We start from the raw sequence: 22,620 nt of genomic DNA on the forward strand, positions 1-22,620 counted from the left end.
TTTTTTTTTTTTTTTTGCGGTACGCGGGCCTCTCACTGTTGTGGCCTCTCCCGTTGCGGAGCACAGGCTCCGGACGCGCAGGCTCAGCGGCCATGGCTCACAGGCCCAGCCGCCCCGCGGCATGTGGGATCCTCCTGGACTGGGGCATGAACCTGTGTCCCCTGCATCGGCAGGCGGACTCTCAACCACTATGCCACCAGGGAAGCCTCAGGCACCATTTTAAGCACTTAGATTCTCTTATTTAACCTTCGTGATAACTCTGTGATGTAGGAGCTATTATTATCTCCATTTGGATGAGATGGATGGCGAAACTGAGGCACAGAGAGGTTATGTAACTTGCCCAAGGTCACACAGCTAGTTAGTGGAAGAGCCAGGATTTGAACTCAGTCATTGGGGCTTCAGAGTTAATCTCTTAACCACTTCACTATTTACTTCTGTGAGGATTAGTAACAGTGATGTTTAGTACATTGTGGCGGTGGATATTATCCTTGTTTCCGAAGGCCCTTGGAGAGATATGTCAGCTACAATAAGGACACGTATCCTTTTTTTTTTTTTTTTTTAATTTTATTTATTTTTGGCTGCATTGGGTTTTCGTTGCTGTGGGCGGGCTTTCTCTAGTTGTGGCGAGCGGGGGCTACTCTTCGTTGCGGTGCGTGGGCTTCTCATTGTGGTGGCTTCTCTTGTTACAGAGCACGGGCTCTAGGTGCGTGGGCTTCAGTAGTTGCAGCACACGGGCTCAGTAGTTGCGGCACGCGGGCCCTAGAGCACGCGGGCTTCAGTAGTTGCGATGCATGGGCTCAGTAGTTGTGGCTCGCGGGCTTAGTTGCTCTGTGACATGAGGGATCTTCCCGGACCAGGGGTCGAACTCGTGTCCCCTGCATTGGCAGGCAGATTCTTAACCACTGTGCCACCAGGGAAGTCCCAGGACACATATCCTTTTCACAACGTTATGAGGCGAGCGTTACCCCATTTTGCAGATGTGAAAACTGAGGCCCAACAGTGGGCTTGGCTGTCCTTGTGGATGAGGCTCCTGCCTTGGGCCTGGCCCCTGGCTGCTCCAGCATGTCTGGCCATGGGAGACTCAGGGTAGGGGAGTGACGTGGGGCACCCCCCCACCCTCTGTCCCACAGCCATAGACAACTAGAGCAGCTGGAAGTGAAGCGCTCAGGGCTGGCGAAGGAGCTGGTGGAGGTGAGGGAGGCACTGAGCTGTACCACGCTTCAGCGGGACATGCTGCAGGCTGAGAAGGCCGAGGTGGCCGAGGCGCTGACCAAGGTGGGTCCCCGTTTGCCACACCGCCACAAACCCACCTCTACCCTAGGCCCCAGGCCTTCTCACTCTGGGCGCAGACTGACCCCTATTTCAGGCTCACCTCTGACCCTGGCCACACACTGATCTCTGATCCCAGCCATAAGTGAACTGACCTTTAGGACTGGTCATATCCCTGCTTTTCCAGATGCTTCTGGGGCAGGGCCTGCAGCTCAGGTCATCCAGTCCCATCTGTGGACACAGGTCCTGGGGTCTGTGAGGGTTGGGGGCACAGATCTTGGTCGGTGCCTGCCCTGCTGTCTGTGGTCTGGGCCCTGAGCAAGGCCACCCTAGACCCCACTCTGGGGTGCCCTCTGACCTCTGGCCGCGCCCCACAGTGGGAGCAGCTTCATTGGTCCTTGCACGGCTCTGGGTGCGCAGCAGCGTGGGCAGCAGGGCGTCTGCAGGGATTTTGTTTCTGTCTCGTGTTCTCATGTTCTATCTCCCTCCTCGTGTCCCCTGCCCTGTCTCTGGGGGCCCTGTCTCTCCGTGCCTCTTCTCGTCACCTCCCTACCTCCTGCCTCTCCCATCTCTCTGCCTTTCTCCCCATCTCTCCTTATCTTTCCATGTCTCTGCACGTCTTTTCCCATCTCTCTCCATCTCTCCCCGCCTGACCGTCTCTGGCTGCCCTGGTCCTGACCCTGCAGGCTGAGGCTGGCCGCGTGGAGCTTGAGCTCTCCATGACCAAGCTGAGGGCCGAGGAGGCCTCTCTGCGGGACTCCTTATCCAAGCTGAGCGCCCTGAACGAGAGTCTTGCCCAGGACAAGCTGGGTCTGAACCGCCTTGTCGCCCAGGTATGTTGTGTGCCAGCAGGCCCTCCTGCCTCGCCTGCCTGTCCTCCCCGCTCAGAGACCCCGCTGAGGCATCCCCAGGCCCCGACATCTCCCTGTACACCTCTGTCCCTCTGTCTTGTTGTTCTGTCTCTGACTCCTTCTGTCTGTCTGTCTTCTCTCTCATGGTCTGAGAGGGAAGAAGCTCCATGGGCCCTTCCTTCTGCTCCTCCCCAGTGTCCACACACCCTACGGCACCGCCCCTTACCCCCGGGAGCCTCCCACGTGCTGGCTGTAATAGGTGGGTGGAGAAGGCATCCTTGGTCCCGGGTGGGACCTCTTCGGACCATGAGGGCCTGGGCTGATCTGGTCACTCGCCTCCGCCTGGCCCCCACAGCTCGAAGAGGAAAAGGCAGCCCTGCTGGGCCGGCAGCGGCAGGCGGAGCGCGAGGCCGCCTCCGCGCAGGAGGGGCAGGTGCTGCTGGAGCAGCTGCGGCTGGAGCACGAGGTGGAGCGGCAGGGCCTGCAGGGCTCCCTGCGGGCGGCAGAGCAGGCCCGGGGGGCCCTGGAGCGCCAGCTCCCGGAGTTGCACCAGGAGCGCTGCCGGCTGCAGGAGCAGCTGGCCCAGGTGGGTGTACATGGGGTCTGGGGAGCAGGTGGGGAAGGGGTTCTAGGCTCCCGGCCTTTTGCAGTCTGTCCTGGGGGCTGTCACAGGCTCAGGAGCCTGCTTCCCGGCTGAAATCCAGCCCCACCTCTGCCAGCTGGGGGCCTTGAGCAAGTTACCCGACCTCCCCATGCCTCAGTGGCCCCACCTGTAACATGGGGCTAATAGTTCTTAACACAAAGCGTTGTTCTGAAGAGTATACGGTGTAAGCACTTAGAGAAATGAATCACCACTCAGTAAAGATTAATGATATGATAATTGGTAGAGAATTTTAGAATTGGAATCTTAGACTTGTTGGGAAATCATAGCTGGAAGGGATCTTAGGGTGTCTGTCCTGGAGGGCCTGGCTTCCTGGGAGGGGCCTCTAGGGAACAGACGACACGGTGCAGGGAGCCAGGCTCTAGGTTCCCTTTCTGAGGCCTGCAGCACAGCTCTCCTTTGCTTTCTCTTATACATTCAGCTTTTCTGGACATTTTGGGGTGCAGGAAGTGTTTGGTTGCCACCCAAACTAAGTGACGACCCTTATGTTTGCATGTGCGTGCACTGCAGGTCCAGAGAAGGCTGTGGTTTGTCCAGGTTCACACAGCACATCAGGGTACAACCGGGGCTTGAACCTGGTCTCCTGCCTGCCAGGGCCGGGTCGGGCCCAGGGTCGGGGTGATGCCCGATAAGCAGGCTGGGGGATTCCAGGGCTGGTGCTCACAGCACCGGGGTGGGGCCAGCTCTCCCGGCAGCTGAGCGGGCGGGAGCATGAGCTGGAGCAGGCTCGGCGGGAGACGCAGCGGCAGACGGAGGCGTCGGAGCGGGCGGCCCGGGAGAAGGAGGCGCTGGCCAAGGAGCGGGCCGGCCTGGCGGTGCAGCTAGCAGCAGCCGAGCGTGAGGGCCGGACCCTGTCGGAGGAGGCCACACGCCTGCGGTGAGGCCTTGAGCTCTGCCCAGCCCGCCCTGGGGGGTCTGACGGAGCCACCCCGTGGCCAGCCACGTCCAGCACGGGCCCTCAGGGGCCAGGTCACCAGCTCATCTCAGCCTGGGCTCAGGCTTCCCCGGGGAGCGTGGGTACGGCTGGGCAGGTGGGCTGGCGCCTGGCCCATGGCTGGCCACGCCCTGGGATTCACAGTGTCCTGGGGCCCGGGAGGCTGGGTCCCGGGGCCTCAGGGATCGTACGTGCTGCAGCTTGGAGAAGGAAGCCCTGGAGAGCAGCCTGTTTGAGGTGCAGCGGCAGCTGGCGCAGCTCGAGGCCCGGCGGGAGCAGCTGGAAGCAGATGGGCAGGCCCTACTGCTGGCCAAGGAGACCCTGACCGGTAGGGAGGCCAGGGGTGAGGGGTGGGGAACCCCGGGCTCCAGCCCGGAGCTGGAGCTGTAACCTGTCGAGTTCTGGGGTCTCACCGAAACTGGGATCACTGGCTTTGGGCTGTGGCTGACCTGGCTTCCAATCCAGCCACTGTCCCAGGCCAGCCGCTTCCCTCTCTGGGCCACGGGTTCCTCATCTGACAGTTAGAGGTGATGAGGCTTTGCCAGGATGCGGTGAGAAAAGCATGGCCTTGGCACAGTGCCTGGCTCTGCAGCCAGCGGTGGCTGCTGTCTGTCATCATCAGGGCGCTTAGAGAGTTCTGCGTCTCCGCGGAGCCATCATCAGCTGCTTTTCTGACGACTCTCATTCCCGCCCAGTCTCTGAACTCACAGGTTTTTCTTGCTCAACAAACATTTACTAAGCACCTGCTTGGGCCGCGAAAATTAAGTTTTCCGTCCACGTCCACGTGAGCCAGACAGAACCGGGAAGGGAAATGCTGACAGTCTCTGGTGGACTTCCCACCCCGAGGATAGTTTTTAGATTGTCCCCTGTGGGGTGCACCCTCCCCTGGTCACTTTCATTAGTGCCGAGAGTCCAGCAAGTATGCTTATGGCAGGCAGTCAGCAAAGGTGATGCCTCATGGAAAGCTGTGCAGCCTTGGGAGGTTACCTGTGTCCTCTGAGCCTCTGTTTCCTCATCTGTAAATTGGGGATAAGCCACGTGGGTGTGATGTGAAGCTGTGTTGTGCTCAGCCAGGTGCCTGCCCGTGATAAGCACTCAGTCAGTGATGGGGGTTCTCATGTTTTTGCTGTCCTCTCCATGTGGGGGGCCCTCCTCATCAGTCACTTCATCCTTTAGATGCCACTCCAGGTAGGTAGGGAGGGGGACAGGGCCACTGGGCCCATGCAGTTGACGGGGAAACAGAGGCCCAGAGAGGGCAAGAATGTTCTCCAAGGGAACTCAGCTAGATACCGGTGGGCCCTCTCCCCTCTGGGATTTTGCCCACATAGCTCACCTGGCCTGAGTCTGTTGGCCCACTGGGAGGGGAGCTTGTTTCTCCTTTCCGTCCCTTCTGTGCAGGGGAGTTGGCGGGCTTGCGGCAGCAGATAACAACTACAGAGGAGAAGGTCGCTCTGGACAAGGAACTGATGGCCCAGAAGTTGGTGCAGGCTGAGCGGGAGGCCCAGGCCTCTCTGCGGGAGCAGCGGGCAGTCCACAAGGAGGACTTACAGCGACTCCAGCGAGAGAAGGTTCAGGCAGCTGGGTTGGGGCAGGCGGTGGGGTGGGGGAGGGCTCTGAACCACTGTCTCTGTCTCCTCTGTGACCTCAGGCGAGTATCCTTCTCACTCTGCATCCGTGAAATGGAACTTCATCTCTGTTTCAGGGGCTCTGGGGGCAGCTGGGAGGATCCATCGGGGACCACTCCTTATCAAACATGCAGATTCCCGGGCCCCAATCTGGTCCAGCCCTGGTGATCCTGATGCAGGGGGTCCACGACCATATTTGGAAAATGCTGATCTCATGTAGAGTCAGAAAGCACTTTAATTTGCTAAGAAGTGCAGTTTGCATATGAAAAATCACTTGGGGGACCAGAGCACATAGAAGGCGAGGGGCCAGGTCACCAAAAGACAGAAGTACCTAAGAACACTGGCTCTGGAGTTACATTGCCTGGGTTTCAACCTGATCTTGGCCAAATGCTGGTTATGTTACCTAAGGTCTCTGTGCCTTCATTTCCCCATTTAAAAAAAAAAAATTTATTTATTTATTTATTTGGCTGCACCAGGTTTTAGCTGCGGCATGTGGGATCTTCGTTGCCGCATGCGGGATCTTTTTTTTTTTTTTAGTTGCAGCATGTGGAATCTTTAGTTGCGGCATGTGGGATCTAGTTCCCTGACCAGGGATCGAACCTGGGCCCCCTGTACTGGGAGCGCGGAGTCTTAGCCACTGGACCACCAGGGAAGTCCCCCATTTCCCCATCTTGACAATGGGGATAATGATAGTATAATTTATGAGAATGAGGTGAGATGATCCTTACAAAGAGCTTAACATAGAGACTGGCGCTTTGTAAATGCTCCACAATTGCTGGTTGTCATTATTACTATCGTACTGAGATACTCTCCAGAGTGGGCCTCTGGACAGGGGACCTGAGTCCCTCATCTTGGACTGGGCTGCTACTGACAGAGGTTCAGGCTGTGGCTCCCGACACCAGGGGGCGCCATTCACCTTGTACGTAATCTTTTTGGATTTGTGGATAGAATCACTTCTCCAGCAGGTGGCGACAGAGCATTTGAAGCAGAAACTATTTTCACACAGCTGTTAGGGACTAGTGCTGGGGCCAGGCACCTCCCTCAGACCCCAAGTGGGCTCTGCCTATGGGTTGTACCCCCCCAGTCCCCAGGGAGCCAAACTCTCCTGTGCCTTCCCTCATTCTCCCTGCACCAGCAGACTCAGCCTCTTAATGTCACCATGCCTGTACTCTTCTCTGCAGCTATTCTGCCACCCCCAGACCCATGCCCTCTCATTGCTCACAGCTGACCCAACTCCCCTCTACCCCAACCCCCAATCCTGGTCCCTCTTTCACAAGCTCTGAGCAACCCGCTATTCTAAAATTCAGATTGCTCCTTGTCACTGTGTCTTGAGGCTCTGCCGTCTCAACTGTCCTGAAAATCAGGTCACCCCTCCCTAAAGCCCACTGGTCTGGTCTGGCCTGGCTGCTGCCTGTGGCTCTGGCCTCGTCCTTCACCATGTCCTCCTCGTAATCCAAGCTCCAGTGACCTTAAATATCACAGTTTCCCTGTTCGTCATGTTTCCTCTTTCCTCCGAGTCGTCTCCGGGGCTGTACTCTGGCCTGGGGTTCTTTTCCTTTTCTCTCTACCTGACTGACGGCTGCTTGTTTCCTCCAGGAAACATTCTCTGACCCCTCACCCTCCTCCCCCCGCCCACCCAAAGGCCAGGCTGTTGCTCCTGGCATGTCCCCATCACGGCCCTCATTATCACCCACCCCACCTTGTAGTTCCCTGATTACCTGCCCCACGGCCCTTGCTGCCCCGAGGTTGGCGAGGGGCTGTCTGGGCCCAGCCTCGTGGGTCACACGCACGTGGGCCTGGCCCCCAGGAGGCGGCATGGCGGGAGCTGGAGGCAGAGCGGGCCCAGCTGCAGAGTCAGCTGCAGCGGGAACGGGAGGAACTGCTGGCCCGGCTGGAGGCCGAGAAGGAAGAGCTGAGCGAGGAGATCGCCGCCCTGCAGCAGGAGCGCGACGAGGGCCTCCTCCTGGCCGAGAGCGAGAAGCAGCAGGTTCGTGAGCCGCCTCTGCTGCCTGAGGGGCCCCTGTTCTGGGGCTGGTCCCCGCTCAGCCACCCCGCAGCTAGGAGCTAGGAGTCCTTTTCTGGGCCTCGGTTTCCTCACCTTCAGGATGGGGGAGTTCAAGGGGTGTTTGTGAAGCGTCGCTGAGACCCCTGTCCAGCGAGCGCGCCCGGCACGTGGTGGGCGCTTACTGAGTGGCAGCAGCAGTCATGACACCGTGAGCATTGTTCCAGAAAAGCTGACCCACGTTCTCCCATCCCTCCTCCCACCCCAGGCTGGGCATGGCGTCCCCATGACCGCCTCTGAGCAGTCCCTGCGAAGCCCACATGCAGCAGCTGACCCTCCTCAGAAAGAACTAACTCCTGACTTTCCCATAATGTAATGGAGACAGGGCAGACTGCGTCCATCTCCTCTCCTCACCTGCTGCATCACCCTGGGCAAGTCACTTTACCTCTTTGAGCCTCAGTAGCCTCATCTGTAAAATGGGAATAATGAAAGGCCCTGCTTCAGGATGTGAGATGTCCGAGTTGTATCTGTGTCCAGGTTATTGTTACTGCTGTTGTACCCTTTCCTGGGGCTGCCGAGGGGGTGAGCCTGCACCTCTGCCCTGGCTTCACCTGTGGTGGCTCAGTCAGGTCCCCGAGCCCCCAGTGGGCACATTTCCGAGGCCAACGTGGGGGAAAGGCCCAAGCATGCCCAAGACCACCCAACACCCCGAGCCCTTTGCTCCCTGCCTCTGCCCAGGCCCTGTCCCTGAAGGAGTCCGAGAAGACGGCGCTGTCGGAGAAGTTGATGGGGACGCAGCACAGCCTGGCCGCCATCTCCCTGGAGATGGAGCGACAGAAGCGCGATGCTCAGAGCCGGCAGGAGCAGGACCGGGTAGGCCAGGCGGGGGCGGGTGGGCCTCCATCGGAGCCGGGATTGGGGATCGGGGGGGGCACAGCACTGCCCGAGGGGGACACGTGGCTCTGCCCTGGGGGCGGCATCCAGGCGGTCGGCGGAGCTTCCCCCTTCCTTGGGAGTCCCCACTGGAGGGAGGTGGCACAGCTCTGCCCTGTGAATGCCCTAGCCTGAGGGAGAGACCGGCTACGTGCATAGCACTTGCCAGGCGTCAAGGGACCAGTAGAGGGCCCGGCAGGCCAGTGTGAGGGGCCGTGTCTAGAGCCGCAAATGGACAGTTCAGTTGGCGCAGCTGGGATCAGTGGCGGTGCGGGTTGGGAGTGCGGGGGAGGAGGACACGGCAGTGCCAAGTCTCAGGAGCCCGTGTGTCCTAGAGCACCGTGAATGCCCTGACGTCCGAGCTGCGGGACCTGCGGGCCCAGCTTGAGGAGACTGCCGCGGCCCATGCGCAGGAGGTGAAGAGGCTGCAGGAACAGGCCCGAGACCTGGGCCGGCAGCGGGAGTCCTGCCTGCGTGAGGTGAGCTGCCTGCCCGTCCACCCACCCGCTTCCTCCTAGGCAGTGCAGCCTAGACGCCGCTGGGAACCCAGAAGCGTGTGTTCGAGGACAAAGGAATGCATGAAAGGAAGCAGGCGGCAGGCGTTAGGCGTTTATTAAGTACATGCTGGGTACGTGAGGGACTTGGGCTCTCACGGAGAGGCTGGGCTGGGCGTCCCTGCCCTCTTGAGGTTGATCCACAGGATGATCTTTTTATTTATTTTATTTTATTTTATTTATTTGTTTTTTGGCTGCGTTGGGTCTTCGTTGCTGCATGCGGGCTTTCTCTAGTTGCGGTGAGCGGGGGCTGCTCTTTGTTGCGGTGCGCGGGCTTCTCATTGCAGTGGCTTCTCTTGTTGCGGAGCACGGGCTCTAGGCGCGCGGGCTTCAGTAGTTGTGGCATGCAGGCTCATTAGTTGTGGCTTGTGGGCTCTAAGAGCGCAGGCTCAGCAGTTGTGGCGCACTGGCTCAGTTGCTCTGCGGCGTGTGGGATCTACCCGGCCCAGGGCTCGAACCCGTGTCCCCTGAATTGGCAGGCGGATTCTTAACCACTGTGCCACCAGGGAAGTCCCACAGGATGATCTTGATTGATGTTTATTTCAGGCCAGAGCACCGCTGACTCCAATATGTTTTGCCCCAAATCATAACTCACACCTGCAGTCCGAGCCGCTGCAGAGGGATGGGGCAGGTGCCCCGTGGCCAGGGAGACGGGGATGGGCTCCTTTCCACCCAGCTTGAGTGGGCCCCGACCCCCGTATGTGGACCCCCGCTGTCCTCACAGGCAGAAGAGCTTCGGACCCAGCTGCACCTGCTGGAGGATGCCCGCGACGGGCTGCGGCGGGAGCTGCTGGAGGCCCAGCGCAAGTTGCGTGAGAGCCAGGACAGCCGTGAGGCCCGGCGCCAGGAGGCGGGTGAGCTGCGGCGCAGCCTGAGCGAGGGGGCCAAGGAGCTCGAGGCCCTGCGGCGGTCCAACGAGGAGCTGCGGGTGGCCGTGAAGAAGGCGGAGAGTGAGCGGATCAGGTGGGGTGACACGGGGGCCCAGCCCCCAGCCCTTCACCAAGCCTCGTCCTTCATTCGCACTGAATGTCATCCCAGGAACTAACTTCACCCCCCATGGTTCTGGGGAAATCGCGCAGATGGGGAGTCTCTGCCCTCGAACCAAGCCCGGACTTGGTTTGTTTTAGGTGACTGTCCTCCCTGAAGGAAGGGGAATGGTGGTTGCAGGCAGGGTTGGGCCCAGACTCTGACCTCACCCACTGGCATCACCCTGGAGACTAGCGTGTGTCGCTGGTCCACCTCTCTCCGCCGAGGGCCTGATCCCCAGCCCTGGAGGGCTCAGCTCAGGAGAGGGCCACTTTGCAGGCAGCACTGGGGGAACCTCTAGGCCAAGAGCCTGCCAGACCCACTCCGGGAATCAGGGGAAGGGACCTTTGTGTAGGGCCACTCACCTACTCTTCCAGGACCTGGGGCTACCTCTGCCCTCTGTCCCCTCCAGCCTGAAGCTTGCCAATGAGGACAAGGAACAGAAGCTCGTGCTCCTGGAGGAGGCCCGGGCGGCTGTGGGCAAGGAGGCTGGCGAGCTGCGGGCTGGGCTGCAGGAGGTGGAGCGCTCACGGCTGGAGGCTCGGAGGGAGCTGCAGGAGCTCCGGCGGCAGGTAACACCCCTGGGCAGTCACTGTGTGCGCTGGGCCACAGCACCCCCTTTTGGGAGCCGAGGTCCCTCATAGGTAAAACCAGGGCCTTGAACTATAACAAGGCTTGTTACCTAACCTTGGTATTAATGGGTGGGCTTTGAGGAATCCTCAGACCCTGAAACCGTGTGTTTGTGTGTGTGTGTGGATACATTTGTGTTCACACTCGCTCACATTTCTCCAAAGACTGGGTCTGGGGCTCTTGCCCAATTCTCAAAGGAATCTGTGAACAGCAAGAGGTGCAGATCCCGTGAACTAGGTCAGGAGCTGGCAACCTTTTTTTGTAAAGCGCCCAGTAGTAAATATTTCCAGCTTTATGGGCCGTACGGTCTCTGTTGCAGCCACTCAACTCTGCCATCGTAGGGAGGAAGCAGGTCTGGACGGTACCTACATGAGTGGCGTGTGTTCCATTAAAACTTTGCTTATGGACATTGAAATTTGAATTTTATATACTTTTTTTATGATTTAAAAAAATTATTTAGGCTGCATTGGGTCTTCTTTGCTGCGTGCGGGCTTTCTCTAGTCGCGGCGAGCGGGGGGCTACTCTTCGTTGCGGTGCGCGGGCTTCTCTTGTTGCGGAGCACGGGCTCTAGGCGCGCGGGCTTCAGTAGTTGTGGCATGTGGGCTCAGTAGTTGTGGCTCGCGGGCTCTAGAGGGCAGGCTCAGTAGTTGTGGCGCACGGGCCTAGTTGCTCCGTGGCATATGGGATCTTCCTGGACCACAGCTTGAACCTGTGTTCCCTGCGTTGGCAGGCGGATTCTTAACCACTGTGCCACCAGGGAAGTCCCCTGAATTTTATATACTTTTCACGTGTCGGAAATATTGTTCTTCTTTTGCTTTTCTTTCAACCATGTAAAAATGAGCCGTTTTTAACTACTTAAAAATGTACAAACCATCCTTAGCTCAAGCCCTTACAGAAGCAGATGACCGGTGGAATTTGGCCTGCAGAATTTTGGCCTGCAGTTTGCAGAGCCCTGAACTAGATGATTTCCAAGCCCATCAATAACAGCAAGCATTTAACAAGTGCCTGCTGTATACTGGGCACTGCCCTGGACACCAAGGGCTCAGGCTTTCCCGCCCTAGAAGACCCGGCAGAACAGGAAACAGCCCCCTTTGGCACCCAGGCCCTGCCTCCCCAGAGATATTGCAGCCTGAATAACAAATCCCCTCCACCTCCCACCGATGTACCCCTCTACCCGGGCCCCCTCCCAACGGGCTGAAGTCCCAGGAAACATTAGGAATCCCTGAAAGGAACTGTGTGCCAGGCTCTTGCTGGGTGTTTTGTCTGCTATGGCACGTTTTCATATTCCCTTTGCTGTAGCACTGTGGGGTAAGTAGGCCTCATCCCCCCACCTGCTCCTCTGGGGAAATAGGGGCCTAGAAACATCCCTTTGATTCTGCTTGTCTGAGATCAAATCCCAGTCTGCTGCTTATGAGCTGTGTGACTTTGGGCAAGTCTCTTCACCTCTCTAAGCTTTCGTCTTCATGTCTGTTAAAGAGGGAGAATGTTAGTACTTACCCCGTTAATAGGAGCAAAGTGCTTAGAACAGAGCTGGACACATGGTAAACACTCCATAAAAGTTAGGCATCATCGTAGAGGTGAAAAGTGACCCAGAGTTCCTGCCCTGCCCTATCTCTACTCTCCACGATAGGTAGTTATGATTAGGTGGTACATTGAGGTCATTGGTGCCCAGGTGCCTGGCGTGGCTCAACCAGGGTGGAGTTATCAGGGGCAGGCTCCCAGTGGATTGGGGTGGTGTTCAATGTATGTGTCCCTAGAGCAGTGGGTCCCAAATACCCTCTGTGCCCGGTTTGGACTGGGCAGGGTATAGGGGCAGAGCTGAAAAGGCTGCCATTGAGCCTGCGGGCACTCTCCAGTACCCTGGGCTAGAAGGGGCTGTGGGTGCTGAGAATGGGTCCTAGGTCCTGCCTGTGTCCACTCTTTCTCACAGATGAAGATGCTGGACAGTGAGAACACCAGGCTGGGCCGGGAGCTGGTGGAGCTGCAGGGCCGCGTGGCACTGGGCGAGAGGGCAGAAAAGGAGGGCAGACGGGAGGCCCTGGGCCTCCGACAGAAGCTGCTGAAGGGCGAAGCCAACCTGGAGGCTGTGCGGCAGGAGGTAACTAGATGGTGGGCAGACTGCCTGGAGGAGGAGGATCCTCAGAGGCAGCCAGGCTGCCCTGGGCCTTCTCCAGTGAGAAGCAATGGGGACTCCAATGCTGGAGTCATTCTGAGAGATCACGCCTAGGACTGGTCCCTGTTCCCCACTCCTTGAGATTCTTCCCCAGGTATAATAATAGCAGTAATAACAACTGCAAGAACTGTGTAGTGGGGGTGGGGGGAGCCTTGTAGACAGAATCTTGTTTGATTCTCCCAGCAGCCTCATGATGTAGGTATAATTAGCCCCAGTTTACAGAGGGAACCAGACACTGGGGCTCAGAGAGGTCAAGGGATCTACTCAAGGTCACACAGCCACCCAGGTCTGTCAGACTCCAAAGCCTACACTCTTTTCACTCTGTGTTTTCTGGCAGTGAATCTACTGTGTGACCTTGACTAAATCACTCAACCTCTCTGTGCTTTAGAGCATTCATGGGATAGGGGCTAGCACAGCAGGGGATGTATACCAGGTCCTTGTGTAGGTCTTGTCATCCAGGAGGTGTTCCATAGATGGTCTCCATTGAAACTGATGACTGTGAGAGGTTGACTCATTCTCGGAACCAGAGGGGTATGTGTGAGTGTGTGTGACCATGCACTTCACTGGTAAATAATTTTTTACTACCTCCCCTCATTGTGGGATTTATTGATAAATTATGTGTACCGAGAGGCAGTGTGGCCTAGTGGTTAAGAGAAAAGGCTCTGGAGCCAGGGTGCCTGGCTTTGAATCCTAGCTCTCAGTTTACTAGCTGTGTGGCCTCCGGCAAGTTACATAACTGCCCTGTGCTCAGTTTCCTCATCTGTAAAATGGGGATGATTTATAGTGGTAATTAGAGTTGATTTTTTTGAGGGGAAAGTACTTAGTGCCTGGCACTAATAATTCCTATCTGTGTAAGCATTAGCTGTGAGCTTATTACTAATAAACTGTGTACATTGCAAGGCATATACACAGAAGAAAGAGGTAAACAAATTCTAATAGTTTCCTTCCATACTCCCATGATGTTCCTGCATCTCCTGCCTGGGTGGAGACCATTAACGAAACAGGAGTTCTGCAAGCCACTTTCGGGCCCGTGGGCTCCAGGCTGAGCCTGGGAGGGTGGGTGTCGGGTTGAGGGGCGGCCTTGCTGACCCCCACCTCCCGGCCTTGACCCCTCACCCCAGCTCCAGGGAGCCCAGCGGAAGCTGCAGGAGCAAGAGGGCGAGTTCCGGACCCGCGAGCGAGGCCTGCTGGGCTCCCTGGAGGAGGCACACAGCGCCCAGAAACAGCAGTTGGACCATGCCCGCAGCCTGGAACTGAAGCTGGAGGCCGCCCGGGCCGAGGCTGCGGAGCTGGGGCTGCGACTGAGCGCGGCCGAGGGCCGGGCTCAAGGCCTGGAGGCCGAGCTGGCCCGCGTGGAGACGCAACGGCGCGCAGCGGAGGCCCAGCTGGGGGGCCTGCGCTCAGCCCTGCGCCGGGGCCTGGGCCTCGGTGGTGTGTCCAGCCCTCCCCCGCGGCCCGCGCCCGTCTCTCCTAACCGGAGCGCGCCTGCTGGAGGTGAGAGAGCTCGGTGGAGAGGGGGAGGGTCACTGGGCGGGCCTCGCAGAACCTCCGCCCCTACTCTCCGCCCCCATGTCCAGTTCTGTCCCGCCTACGAGGCCGCCCTTGGCCTGGTCCGCCCCGCCCCTCTTTTGATGACCAGTCTCAAACCCCGCCTCTTCAGCTAGTTCCTTGCTGAGACCCGCCTACCTGCGCCCCTCACCCCCCTTACATCACTTTCTGGCCCTTCGCTGGGCCACGCCCCTCTCGAGCCCAGTCTCTGTCCTGCCACTCACCCAGGCTGATCTGCGCACAACATAGCTTCTTTTTAAAGGGAGTAGAGGGTGGCGCTTCCTTTTTTCCATTGAAATATAGTTGATTTACAATGTGGTAATTTCTGCTGTATTGCAAAGTGATTCAGTTATACATGTATATACATTTTTAAAATATCCTGTTCCATTATGATTTATCACAATATTGAATATAGTTCCCTGTGCTATACAGTAGGACCTTGTTGTTTATCCGTTCTATACATAATAGTTTGCATCTGCTAATCCCAAACTCCCACTCAATTCCTCTCCCACCCCCCTTTCCCCTTGTCAGCCACAAGTCTGTTCTGTGTCTGTTTCTGTGTTACAAAAGTTCATTTGTGTCATATTTTAGATTCCACATTTAAGTGATTATCACACGGTATTTGTCTTTCTGACTTACTTCACTTAGTATGATAATTTCTAGGTCCATCCATGTTGCTGCAAATGGCATTATTTTGTTCTTTTTTATGACTGAGTAGTATTCCATTGTATGTGTATACCACATCATCTTTTTTTTTTAAAAAAAGAAATTATTTATTTGGTTGCACCAGGTCTTAGTTGCAGCAGGTGGGCTCCTTAGTTGTGGCTCCAGGGCTCCTTAGTTGCGGCTCGCTGGCTCCTTAGTTGTGGCATACAAACTCTTAGTTGTGGGATCTAGTTCCCTGACAAGGGATCGAACCCGGGCCCCCTGCATTGGTAGCATGGAGTCTCATCCACTGCGCCACCAGGGAAGTCCCTGTACCACATCTTCTTTATCCATTCATCTGTCGATGGACATTTAGGTTGTTTCCATGTCTTGGCTATTGTGAATAGTGCTGCTATGAACATAGGGGTGCATGTATCTTTTTCCATTATATTTTTGTCTGGATATATGCCCAGGAGTGGGATTGCTGGGTCATATGGCAGCTCTAGTTTTAGTTTTTTGAGGACCCTCCATACTGTTTTCCATAGTGGCTGGGGGTGCTGCTTTTTAATGCCCTTAACTCCTCTGAGTCTTTGAGTCTCCACCCTTTCTAATTGACCCCTGCCCTCTCTCCATCAGCACCTCATCCTCTTCATTCTCTTGTCGCTGGCTCCACACCCCTCCATACCAGAACTGTGACCCCCATATCTACCCCAGAAAGATACACATTCAGCCCAACCCCCTTTCCAGGAACTTCTTCAGAAGAGATCCTCCCACCCGCACCTGCTCCCAAGGCCCAGGGGATGACTCTGGGAAAATCAGCACTGTGTTTCAGCGGGTGCAAGCAGCCTTTTAGGGAGCATTCGTCTTGTCTCGGCCTGACCCCAATCTCACCTTGATTCCTAGGGCCTAGAATAGAACCTGTGGAATCTTAGAACGGTGGGAAATTTCACTATGAGATATTGAGTTGTTGCCTCTTCAAATCCACGGATTTAGCCCCAGGATTGCATTCGTTCATTCAGTTCCGCTGTTTATTAAGCACGTACTATGTGCCCAGTACAGTTGAAGCACTGGGGATGGAGTGGTAAACAAAACTGACAAGCAGTTCTGCTTCTATGGAGCTTATGGTCTAGGTATGGGAGTAGCAGACAATAAAAGTGCTGTATAAATTAAATATAGAATGTATTGGGTGGTGGTAGGAGCTGGAAAATAGGTAAGGAAAAATCAGTCAAGGGATATCGCTGGTGAGAATGTAAAACGGTGCAGCCCCTTTGGAAAACAGTTCGGCAGTTCCTCAAAAAACTAAAACTTAGAATTACCGTCTGACCTAACAATTCCACACCTAGGTATATACCCAAAAGAATAGGCACTTGAATAGATATTGTCCACCAGTGTTGGTTGTAGCATTATTCACAGTAGCCAAAATGTGGAAGCAACCAAAGTGTGAGTCGGCAGGTGAGTTGATCGTGTGATACCATTATTATTCAACCTTGAAAAGGAGTGACATTTTGATACGTGTTACAACATGGGTAAACTTTGGCAACGTTATGCTAAGCGAAATAAGCTACTCACAAAAGGACAAATATAGTATGATTTTACTTATATGAAATATTTAGAATAGACATTCATGGAGACAGAAAGAGTGTAGAGGTTACCAGGGTATAAGGGGGTGTGAGGAGGGGAGAATTAAGAGTTACTGCTTACTGGTTACAGAGTTTGGGGTTGTATTAGTCTGCCAAGGCTGCTGTAACAACGTACCACAAACTGAGTGGCTTAAACAACAGAAATTTATGTCTCGGGGTTCTGGAGCCAGAAGTCCAAGGTCAGGGTGTCTACAGGGCCATGCTTCCCCTACAGGCATTAGGGAAGAATTTGTTCCAGGTTTCCTAGCTTCTGGTAGTTCCTTGACTTTTGGCAGCATAACCCCAGTCTTCACACGGAGCTCTCCTTGAGTGTGTGTCTCAATTCCCCCTTTTTATAAGGACACCGATCATACTGGATTAGGGTCCACCCTACTCCAATATGACCTCGTCTTAACTCATGACATCCATAACAACCCTATCTCCAAATAAGGTCACATTCTGGGTATGGCAGTTAGGACTTCAACATACGAATTTTGAGGAAATGCGATTCAACCCATAATAGGGGTGATGGAAAGGATTTAGAAACAGTGGTGATGTTCACACAACAGCATATAATTAATGCCACTTAAAGGTGGTGAGAAAGGCATGTTTTGTTATATATATCTTATCACAGTAAAATTTTTTTTTTTTAATTTATTTATTTTTGGCTGCGTTGGGTCTTCGTTGCAGCGTGCGGGCTTTCTCTAGTTGTGGCGAACAGGGGCTACTCTTTGTTGCGGTGCGCCGGCTTCTCATTGCGGTGGCTTCTCTTGCTGCGGAGCACAGGCTCCAGTTGTTGTGGCGCGCGGGCTCAGTAGTTGTGGCGTGCGGGCTCTAGAGCGCAGGCTCAGTAGTTGTGGTGCACGGGCTTCGTTGCTCCGCAGCATGTGGGATCTTCCCAGACCAGGGCTCAAACCCGTGTCCGCTGCATTGGCAGGCAGATTCTCAACCACTGCGCCTCCAGGGAAGCCCCAGTAAAATTGTTTTTGAAGCTAAGGCCAGGACGGGGGCTAAGGTGTCCCTGTGGGAGGCAGGGAGAGCCCCGCTGAGGAGGAGGTGGGGAAGGGAAGGGTGGGAGAAGAGACTGAGGGCAAGTGGAGAAGTCCTGAGTGGCGGTACCCCTGTCCTGTGCACAGCAAGGGCCACAGCGCTGCCGGAGTGTAGCGAACCAGGTGGAGAGGTGTGGGATGTGAGGCCATGGGACACCAGACCTGCTCAAGCGGTCCTTGCAGGCCGCCATGAGGGTACCGGCTTCACTCTGAGGGGAGGGAGGCAGTGGGTAGACGTCCCGCTCTGGGTCCTCTGGGTGCTGATGGAGCCGTGGGGCTGGCTGGGTGTCACTGCTAAGGCCGACCCCTGTCCTGCAGTTCTCATTATTGACCTCCAGGTGCTGTCTCATCTCTGTCCGCCCTGTCCCCTCCCACCTCGTCATTGCCTGTCATCTCCGAAGCACAGTTCAAGTTTTTCTGCTGGGAAATAGGGGCACCTGGGTTCAAATCCCAGCTCTGGATCTTCCAAGCTTTGAGACCAAGCAAATCACTTAACTGCTCTGAGCCTGCCCAGCCTGTGAAGGGGGGAAGTTGGTCCTTACCTCTCAGGGAATTACTGTGAGGATGAAACGAGATGATGTAGGGAAAGCATTGGCCCAGTGCCTGGCACATAGTAAGCGCTCGTTACAGGGCGGTGTTGAGGGGATGGAGTGTCCGCCCTTGGACTGGGCCCAGGGGATGCAGCCCTCATGCGCTTGTGGTCTGGGTGGGAGAGGCAGACATCGGGCCCCCATGAGGGTGGGATGAGCTCACCCTAACCCAGCCTGGGGTCAGGGAGGCGTCTGAGGAGTGTTCTTTTTTTAAAAAATAAATTTATTTATTTATTCATTTATTTAATTTTTGGCTGCATTGGGTCTTTGCTGCTGCATGTGGGTTTTCTCTAGTTGCGGCGAGCGGGGGCTACTCTTCCTTGCGGTGTGTGGGCTTCTCACTGCGGTGGCTTCTCTTGTTGCGGAGCATGGGCTCTAGGCGCTCGGGCTTCAGTAGTTGCGGCACTCGGGCTCAATAGTTGTGGCTTGCAGTCTCTAGAGCACAGGGTCAGTAGTTGTGGCGCACGGGCTTAGTTGCTCCATGGCATGTGGGATCTTCCTGGCCCAGGGCTCGAACCCGTGTCCCCTGCATTGGCAGGTGGGTTATCAACCACTGCGCCACCAGGGAAGCCCCTGAGGAGGGTTCTTTACACGTAGGAATGGGCCAGGCAAAGAGAAGCCATTGAGAGAGAAGGCAACAGAAGGTACAAAGGTCCTGGTGCCTTTGTAAGAGGGAATGTTCTAGAACGTGGGAGCTGTGGGTGATGTGAAGTGGCCAGCTTGTCAAGGGAGAGGGTGATGCTGGTAGGGGTGAGTGACAGGTGATGGCAAGGAAGCTGGGCTTGGTTCTGAGGATTGGAAGAGCTGGTCAAGGGTTAAGCAAGAGGCCGAGGGGACCCAGTTTGCGCTGTGGGGAGCTCACTGGGCTGCCGGGCTCAGCAGGGACGGGCGAGATGCCTTGGGAGCCTGCAGGCACCAACCAGGCAGGAGAGGCCTGTGGCTCCTGCATCCTGAGCGTGTCTCATTCTCTAGGAAGTGGGGAAGAGCTCAGCAGCCCCAAGCCCTTGGAACGCAGCCCTGGGTCCCAGCCACCATCCCCAGGACCTGCCACCTCCCCGGCATCTCCAGACCTGGACCCGGAAGCAGTGCGGGGGGCCCTCCGGGAGTTCCTGCAGGAGCTGCAGAGCGCCCAGAGAGAACGGGTGAGGTGGGGCGTGAGTGGCTGCAGGGGGAGCCCCGTGGCCCAGGGCCCTGTGAGGGGCCGCAGGTCGTCCGAGCAGGTCTTCCCTTCCCCCCAACATTGGGGTTGCAGGATGAGCTTCGGGCCCAGACGAGTACCCTGAGTCGCCAGCTGGCGGAGGCGGAGGCCGAGAGGGACAGTGCGACCTCACGGGCGAGGCAGTTGCAGAGGGCGGTGGCTGCGAGTGAGGAGGGTGAGTCTGACCCTCTGGGTCCTTGCTTTGCTCTCTTGTGCCCTTAGCAGCTGAGGTGGGAGGCTATGGGCTTGGCCTGAGCCACTCCTGCGTCCCTGCCCTGGCCACCGTGGCCTGAGCGGGCTGTCTCCTCTGGGGCCCCCTCCCTGGTCAGCCTCACCCCGTGTCCAGACCCACGGACCCCCCAAGGGCTCAGAGAGGCAAGCCCTGCAGTGGGCGGAGGGTGAACCTGATTCAGGGCTCAGGCTGTGTGCCTGGCTGGGCCTGACGGAGCTGGGCGGGGGCCGCAGCCCAGCGCAGCGTGGACGGGCGGCTGAGCGGGGCCCAGGCCGAGCTGGCGCTGCAGGAGGAGAGCGCGCGGCACAGCGAGCGGGAGCGCCGGGCTGTGCTGGACCAGGTGGCTGCCCTGGAGAGGGGCCTGCAGGCCACCGAGAGCGAGCTCCGGGCCAGCCAGGTAGGCAGGAGCTGAGGGCCAGTGGGAGAGGGCGGCGGGGTGCGGGCGATCTGTGTGCGCCTGAATGGACGTCTGTAAGGCCTCCTGTGCACATCTCTGTTCTGTCTGCCTGGGTCTGCCAGCACCCACTGACGTGACCAGCCTGTGACTTTCTCCAAAAGCACATTCAGATTTCATCATCTTGTTCCATATGAGGTCCTTAGGCTACAGAAGAAAGAGTCTGGGCGTTTGCAGCTCACAGACCTGGGTTCAAGTTCTTGCCCTGCTGTGTGATTCTCGCTTTCCTCATGTATAAAAGGGGGAGAACAGTAACTCTCTCCCAGAGACGATGCACGTGCACTCTTAACACATAGACGGTGCTCAGCGGACCTGTTTCCTTCATCTCTGTGTAGCCACACCACTGGTGTTCTGGGAGTTTTGTGTGTTTGGGAGACATCTGTATATACGTGTGTGCGTGCGTGCGTGCGTGTGTGTGTGTGTGTGTGTGTGTGTGTGTCTGGGGCAGGAAGCACAGGCCCTGGTGGTGACAGTCCAGGCCGCCGAAGCCTTGAGCCCTTCTTGCAGCGGCAGATTCTCCCCCTCCCCTCTCCTCCTCTGGCCCTCCATGCCTGTCCCCACAGCCCACCCCAGGCCTCTGGCTCCAGGCCGAGCTTGAGCTGGATTGTTGTGTCTGCGGCTCCGGCTCTGGCCTTGGGCCCAGCCACAGGGGCCGCGGGAGGAGGCCAGGAACAAAGCTGGGCAGGAGCCAGAGTGGGGCTGCTGGGCCCAGACATGGCAGGGTTGGGGCTCTGAGCAGGGTGGAAGCGGGGCAGGCCTGGACGCTGTTGTAATAACACCCCCTTGCCCCGCCCTGTCTCTAGGATGGTGACAGGAAGAGAAGGACCCCTGTCTGTCTTCCTGCCCTATCCCCACTCCCCAAGTCTCCTTCACCAGCTGACCCCGTATCGGGAAGGGAGGAGTATCATCCCCTAAAACCCGGCAGGGCCCAGGGCTCCTGCCCGACTCAGCTCAGGTCCCACATGCAGCTCTGGGCCCGCCTCTGGAGAGCGATGCAGCAGAGCAGGGAAGCCCTGGAATCTGCATTTTTACACCTTCCACCCTCACCGCCCTGGGGCTCTGTAAACACCCAGGTTGTGGCGTCCCTGGACCAATCTGGTCCCTCGACCACACAGAGGTGAAATAGGGCCAGAGAGCAGGGACGGAGGGATGAGCCTGGATCACACAGCCTGTGAGACTTGGGCAAAACTGGAAAGTGCTCTGGGATCCTCAGGTCACCCTGTGAGCACGTGGGGAGACGGAGGCCCCAAGAGGGTCAGGGGCTGGCCCTGGGTCACACAGCAAGTGGTGTCTGTGACCACTTCCAGGCTGCTCCCCACTTCCTCCTAAGGGTCCTGAGGGATGTGGGAGGCGTGGGGTGGGCTGCACAGCTGGGGCCTGAGCCCTGCCCCACCCACAGGAGAAGATCAGCAAGATGAAGGCCAACGAGGTGAAGCTGGAGAGCGACAAGCGGCGTCTGAAGGAGGTGCTGGATGCCTCTGAGAGCCGCAGCGTCAAGCTGGAGCTGCAGCGGCGCTCGCTCGAGGGGGAGCTGCAGCGCAGCCGCCTGGGCCTGAGCGACCGGGAGGCCCAGGCCCAGGCCCTCCAGGAGCGGGTCGACTCCCTGCAGAGGCAGGTGGGTCCCCTCCCCTGACCTCAGGCCCCTCTTCTGCATGCCCTGTGCCAAGTGCATTATGGGGACTCTGTTTGATCCTCTCAGCTACCCTGCGAGGCAGGTATTATCATCACCCCATTTCACAGATGGGCGGATGGAAACTCACGGAGGTGACGTCATTGCCCAAGATCCCATAGCTAATAAGAGGCAGGGCCAAAATGAGAATTCAGGACTGTTTGCTGATGGAGTCTGCACTCATAGGAGGCATGTGGGACCAGTTAGAGAGATAGATTTCACTCATTTTCTTTTTTTGCCTTGGCCGCCAGGAAGCTCAGCTCTAACTGGAATGTTCAGTAGCTCTGCTAGCCCTACACTGTCACCCACCTAAGTCAAGAACACAGAAAATCTCAGGGTTGTGGTGGTTACCCTTTCTTCTCCATAACAGGGAGGAAAGGGGAATGAGAACCGGCGGAAGACCACGGGGTCTGGGACAGCCAGGTTGATGGCATTCTGTGTGAGGGTAGTTAACTGGCGGTGCGACCGGGCCCAGGTTGTAGTCACCTGAGCCAGTGGGAACGCATGGGAACAGTATCAGTGAGAAAGGCCTAGAGAGAGGTGGCAGGGGCTTGGGTTAGGCACACCTGGACCATCCTGTCTGTCTTCCCACCAGGTGGCAGACAGTGAGGCGAAGGCGGGGACTCTGCAGCTGACGGTCGAGCGGCTGAGGGGGGCCCTGGCCAAGGTGGAAGAGAGCGAGGGGGTCCTGCGGGACAAGGTGCAGGGCCTGATGGAGGCTCTGACCCAAAGCAGCGCCAGCCTCACCAGCACCCAGGACAAGAACCTGCACATGCAGAAGGCCCTGACTGCTTGTGAACATGACCGCCAAGTGCTCCAAGTATGGGGGTTCCAGGGTCTGGCTGCGGGCGGGCCCAGTGAGAGTTAGCCTACAAAGGCAGGCTCGGGGGCCCTGGTGGAGAGCTGACCCCTGGGACGGTCAATAAGCGCTGCCTTTGAGGGAGGGGTGGGCCCAGTA

General features: G+C 57.1%; 1 protein-coding gene across 7 annotated transcripts in view; it reads left to right on the forward strand.

Annotated features, from left to right (window-relative positions):
• The window catches only part of CROCC (ciliary rootlet coiled-coil, rootletin), a 48,622-nt gene that overhangs the window by 22,463 nt on the left and 3,539 nt on the right, over nucleotides 1–22,620 (forward strand). For all 7 annotated transcript variants that reach the window (XM_079912814.1, XM_079912813.1, XM_079912810.1 and 4 more), the window contains 18 exons: nucleotides 1,131–1,275; nucleotides 1,956–2,102; nucleotides 2,476–2,706; nucleotides 3,465–3,658; nucleotides 3,916–4,043; nucleotides 5,114–5,283; nucleotides 7,148–7,327; nucleotides 8,081–8,215; nucleotides 8,611–8,754; nucleotides 9,554–9,792; nucleotides 10,268–10,427; nucleotides 12,416–12,583; nucleotides 13,780–14,152; nucleotides 19,082–19,251; nucleotides 19,362–19,482; nucleotides 19,773–19,936; nucleotides 21,393–21,608; nucleotides 22,258–22,482. In XM_079912814.1, the coding sequence (XP_079768940.1) occupies nucleotides 1,131–1,275; nucleotides 1,956–2,102; nucleotides 2,476–2,706; nucleotides 3,465–3,658; nucleotides 3,916–4,043; nucleotides 5,114–5,283; nucleotides 7,148–7,327; nucleotides 8,081–8,215; nucleotides 8,611–8,754; nucleotides 9,554–9,792; nucleotides 10,268–10,427; nucleotides 12,416–12,583; nucleotides 13,780–14,152; nucleotides 19,082–19,251; nucleotides 19,362–19,482; nucleotides 19,773–19,936; nucleotides 21,393–21,608; nucleotides 22,258–22,482 (3,310 nt within the window). The remainder of the gene's footprint in view (nucleotides 1–1,130; nucleotides 1,276–1,955; nucleotides 2,103–2,475; nucleotides 2,707–3,464; nucleotides 3,659–3,915; nucleotides 4,044–5,113; nucleotides 5,284–7,147; nucleotides 7,328–8,080; nucleotides 8,216–8,610; nucleotides 8,755–9,553; nucleotides 9,793–10,267; nucleotides 10,428–12,415; nucleotides 12,584–13,779; nucleotides 14,153–19,081; nucleotides 19,252–19,361; nucleotides 19,483–19,772; nucleotides 19,937–21,392; nucleotides 21,609–22,257; nucleotides 22,483–22,620) is intronic.

The sequence above is a fragment of the Stenella coeruleoalba genome, assembly GCF_951394435.1.
Source record: "Stenella coeruleoalba genome assembly, chromosome: 1".
NCBI classification, from domain to species: domain Eukaryota; kingdom Metazoa; phylum Chordata; class Mammalia; order Artiodactyla; family Delphinidae; genus Stenella; species Stenella coeruleoalba.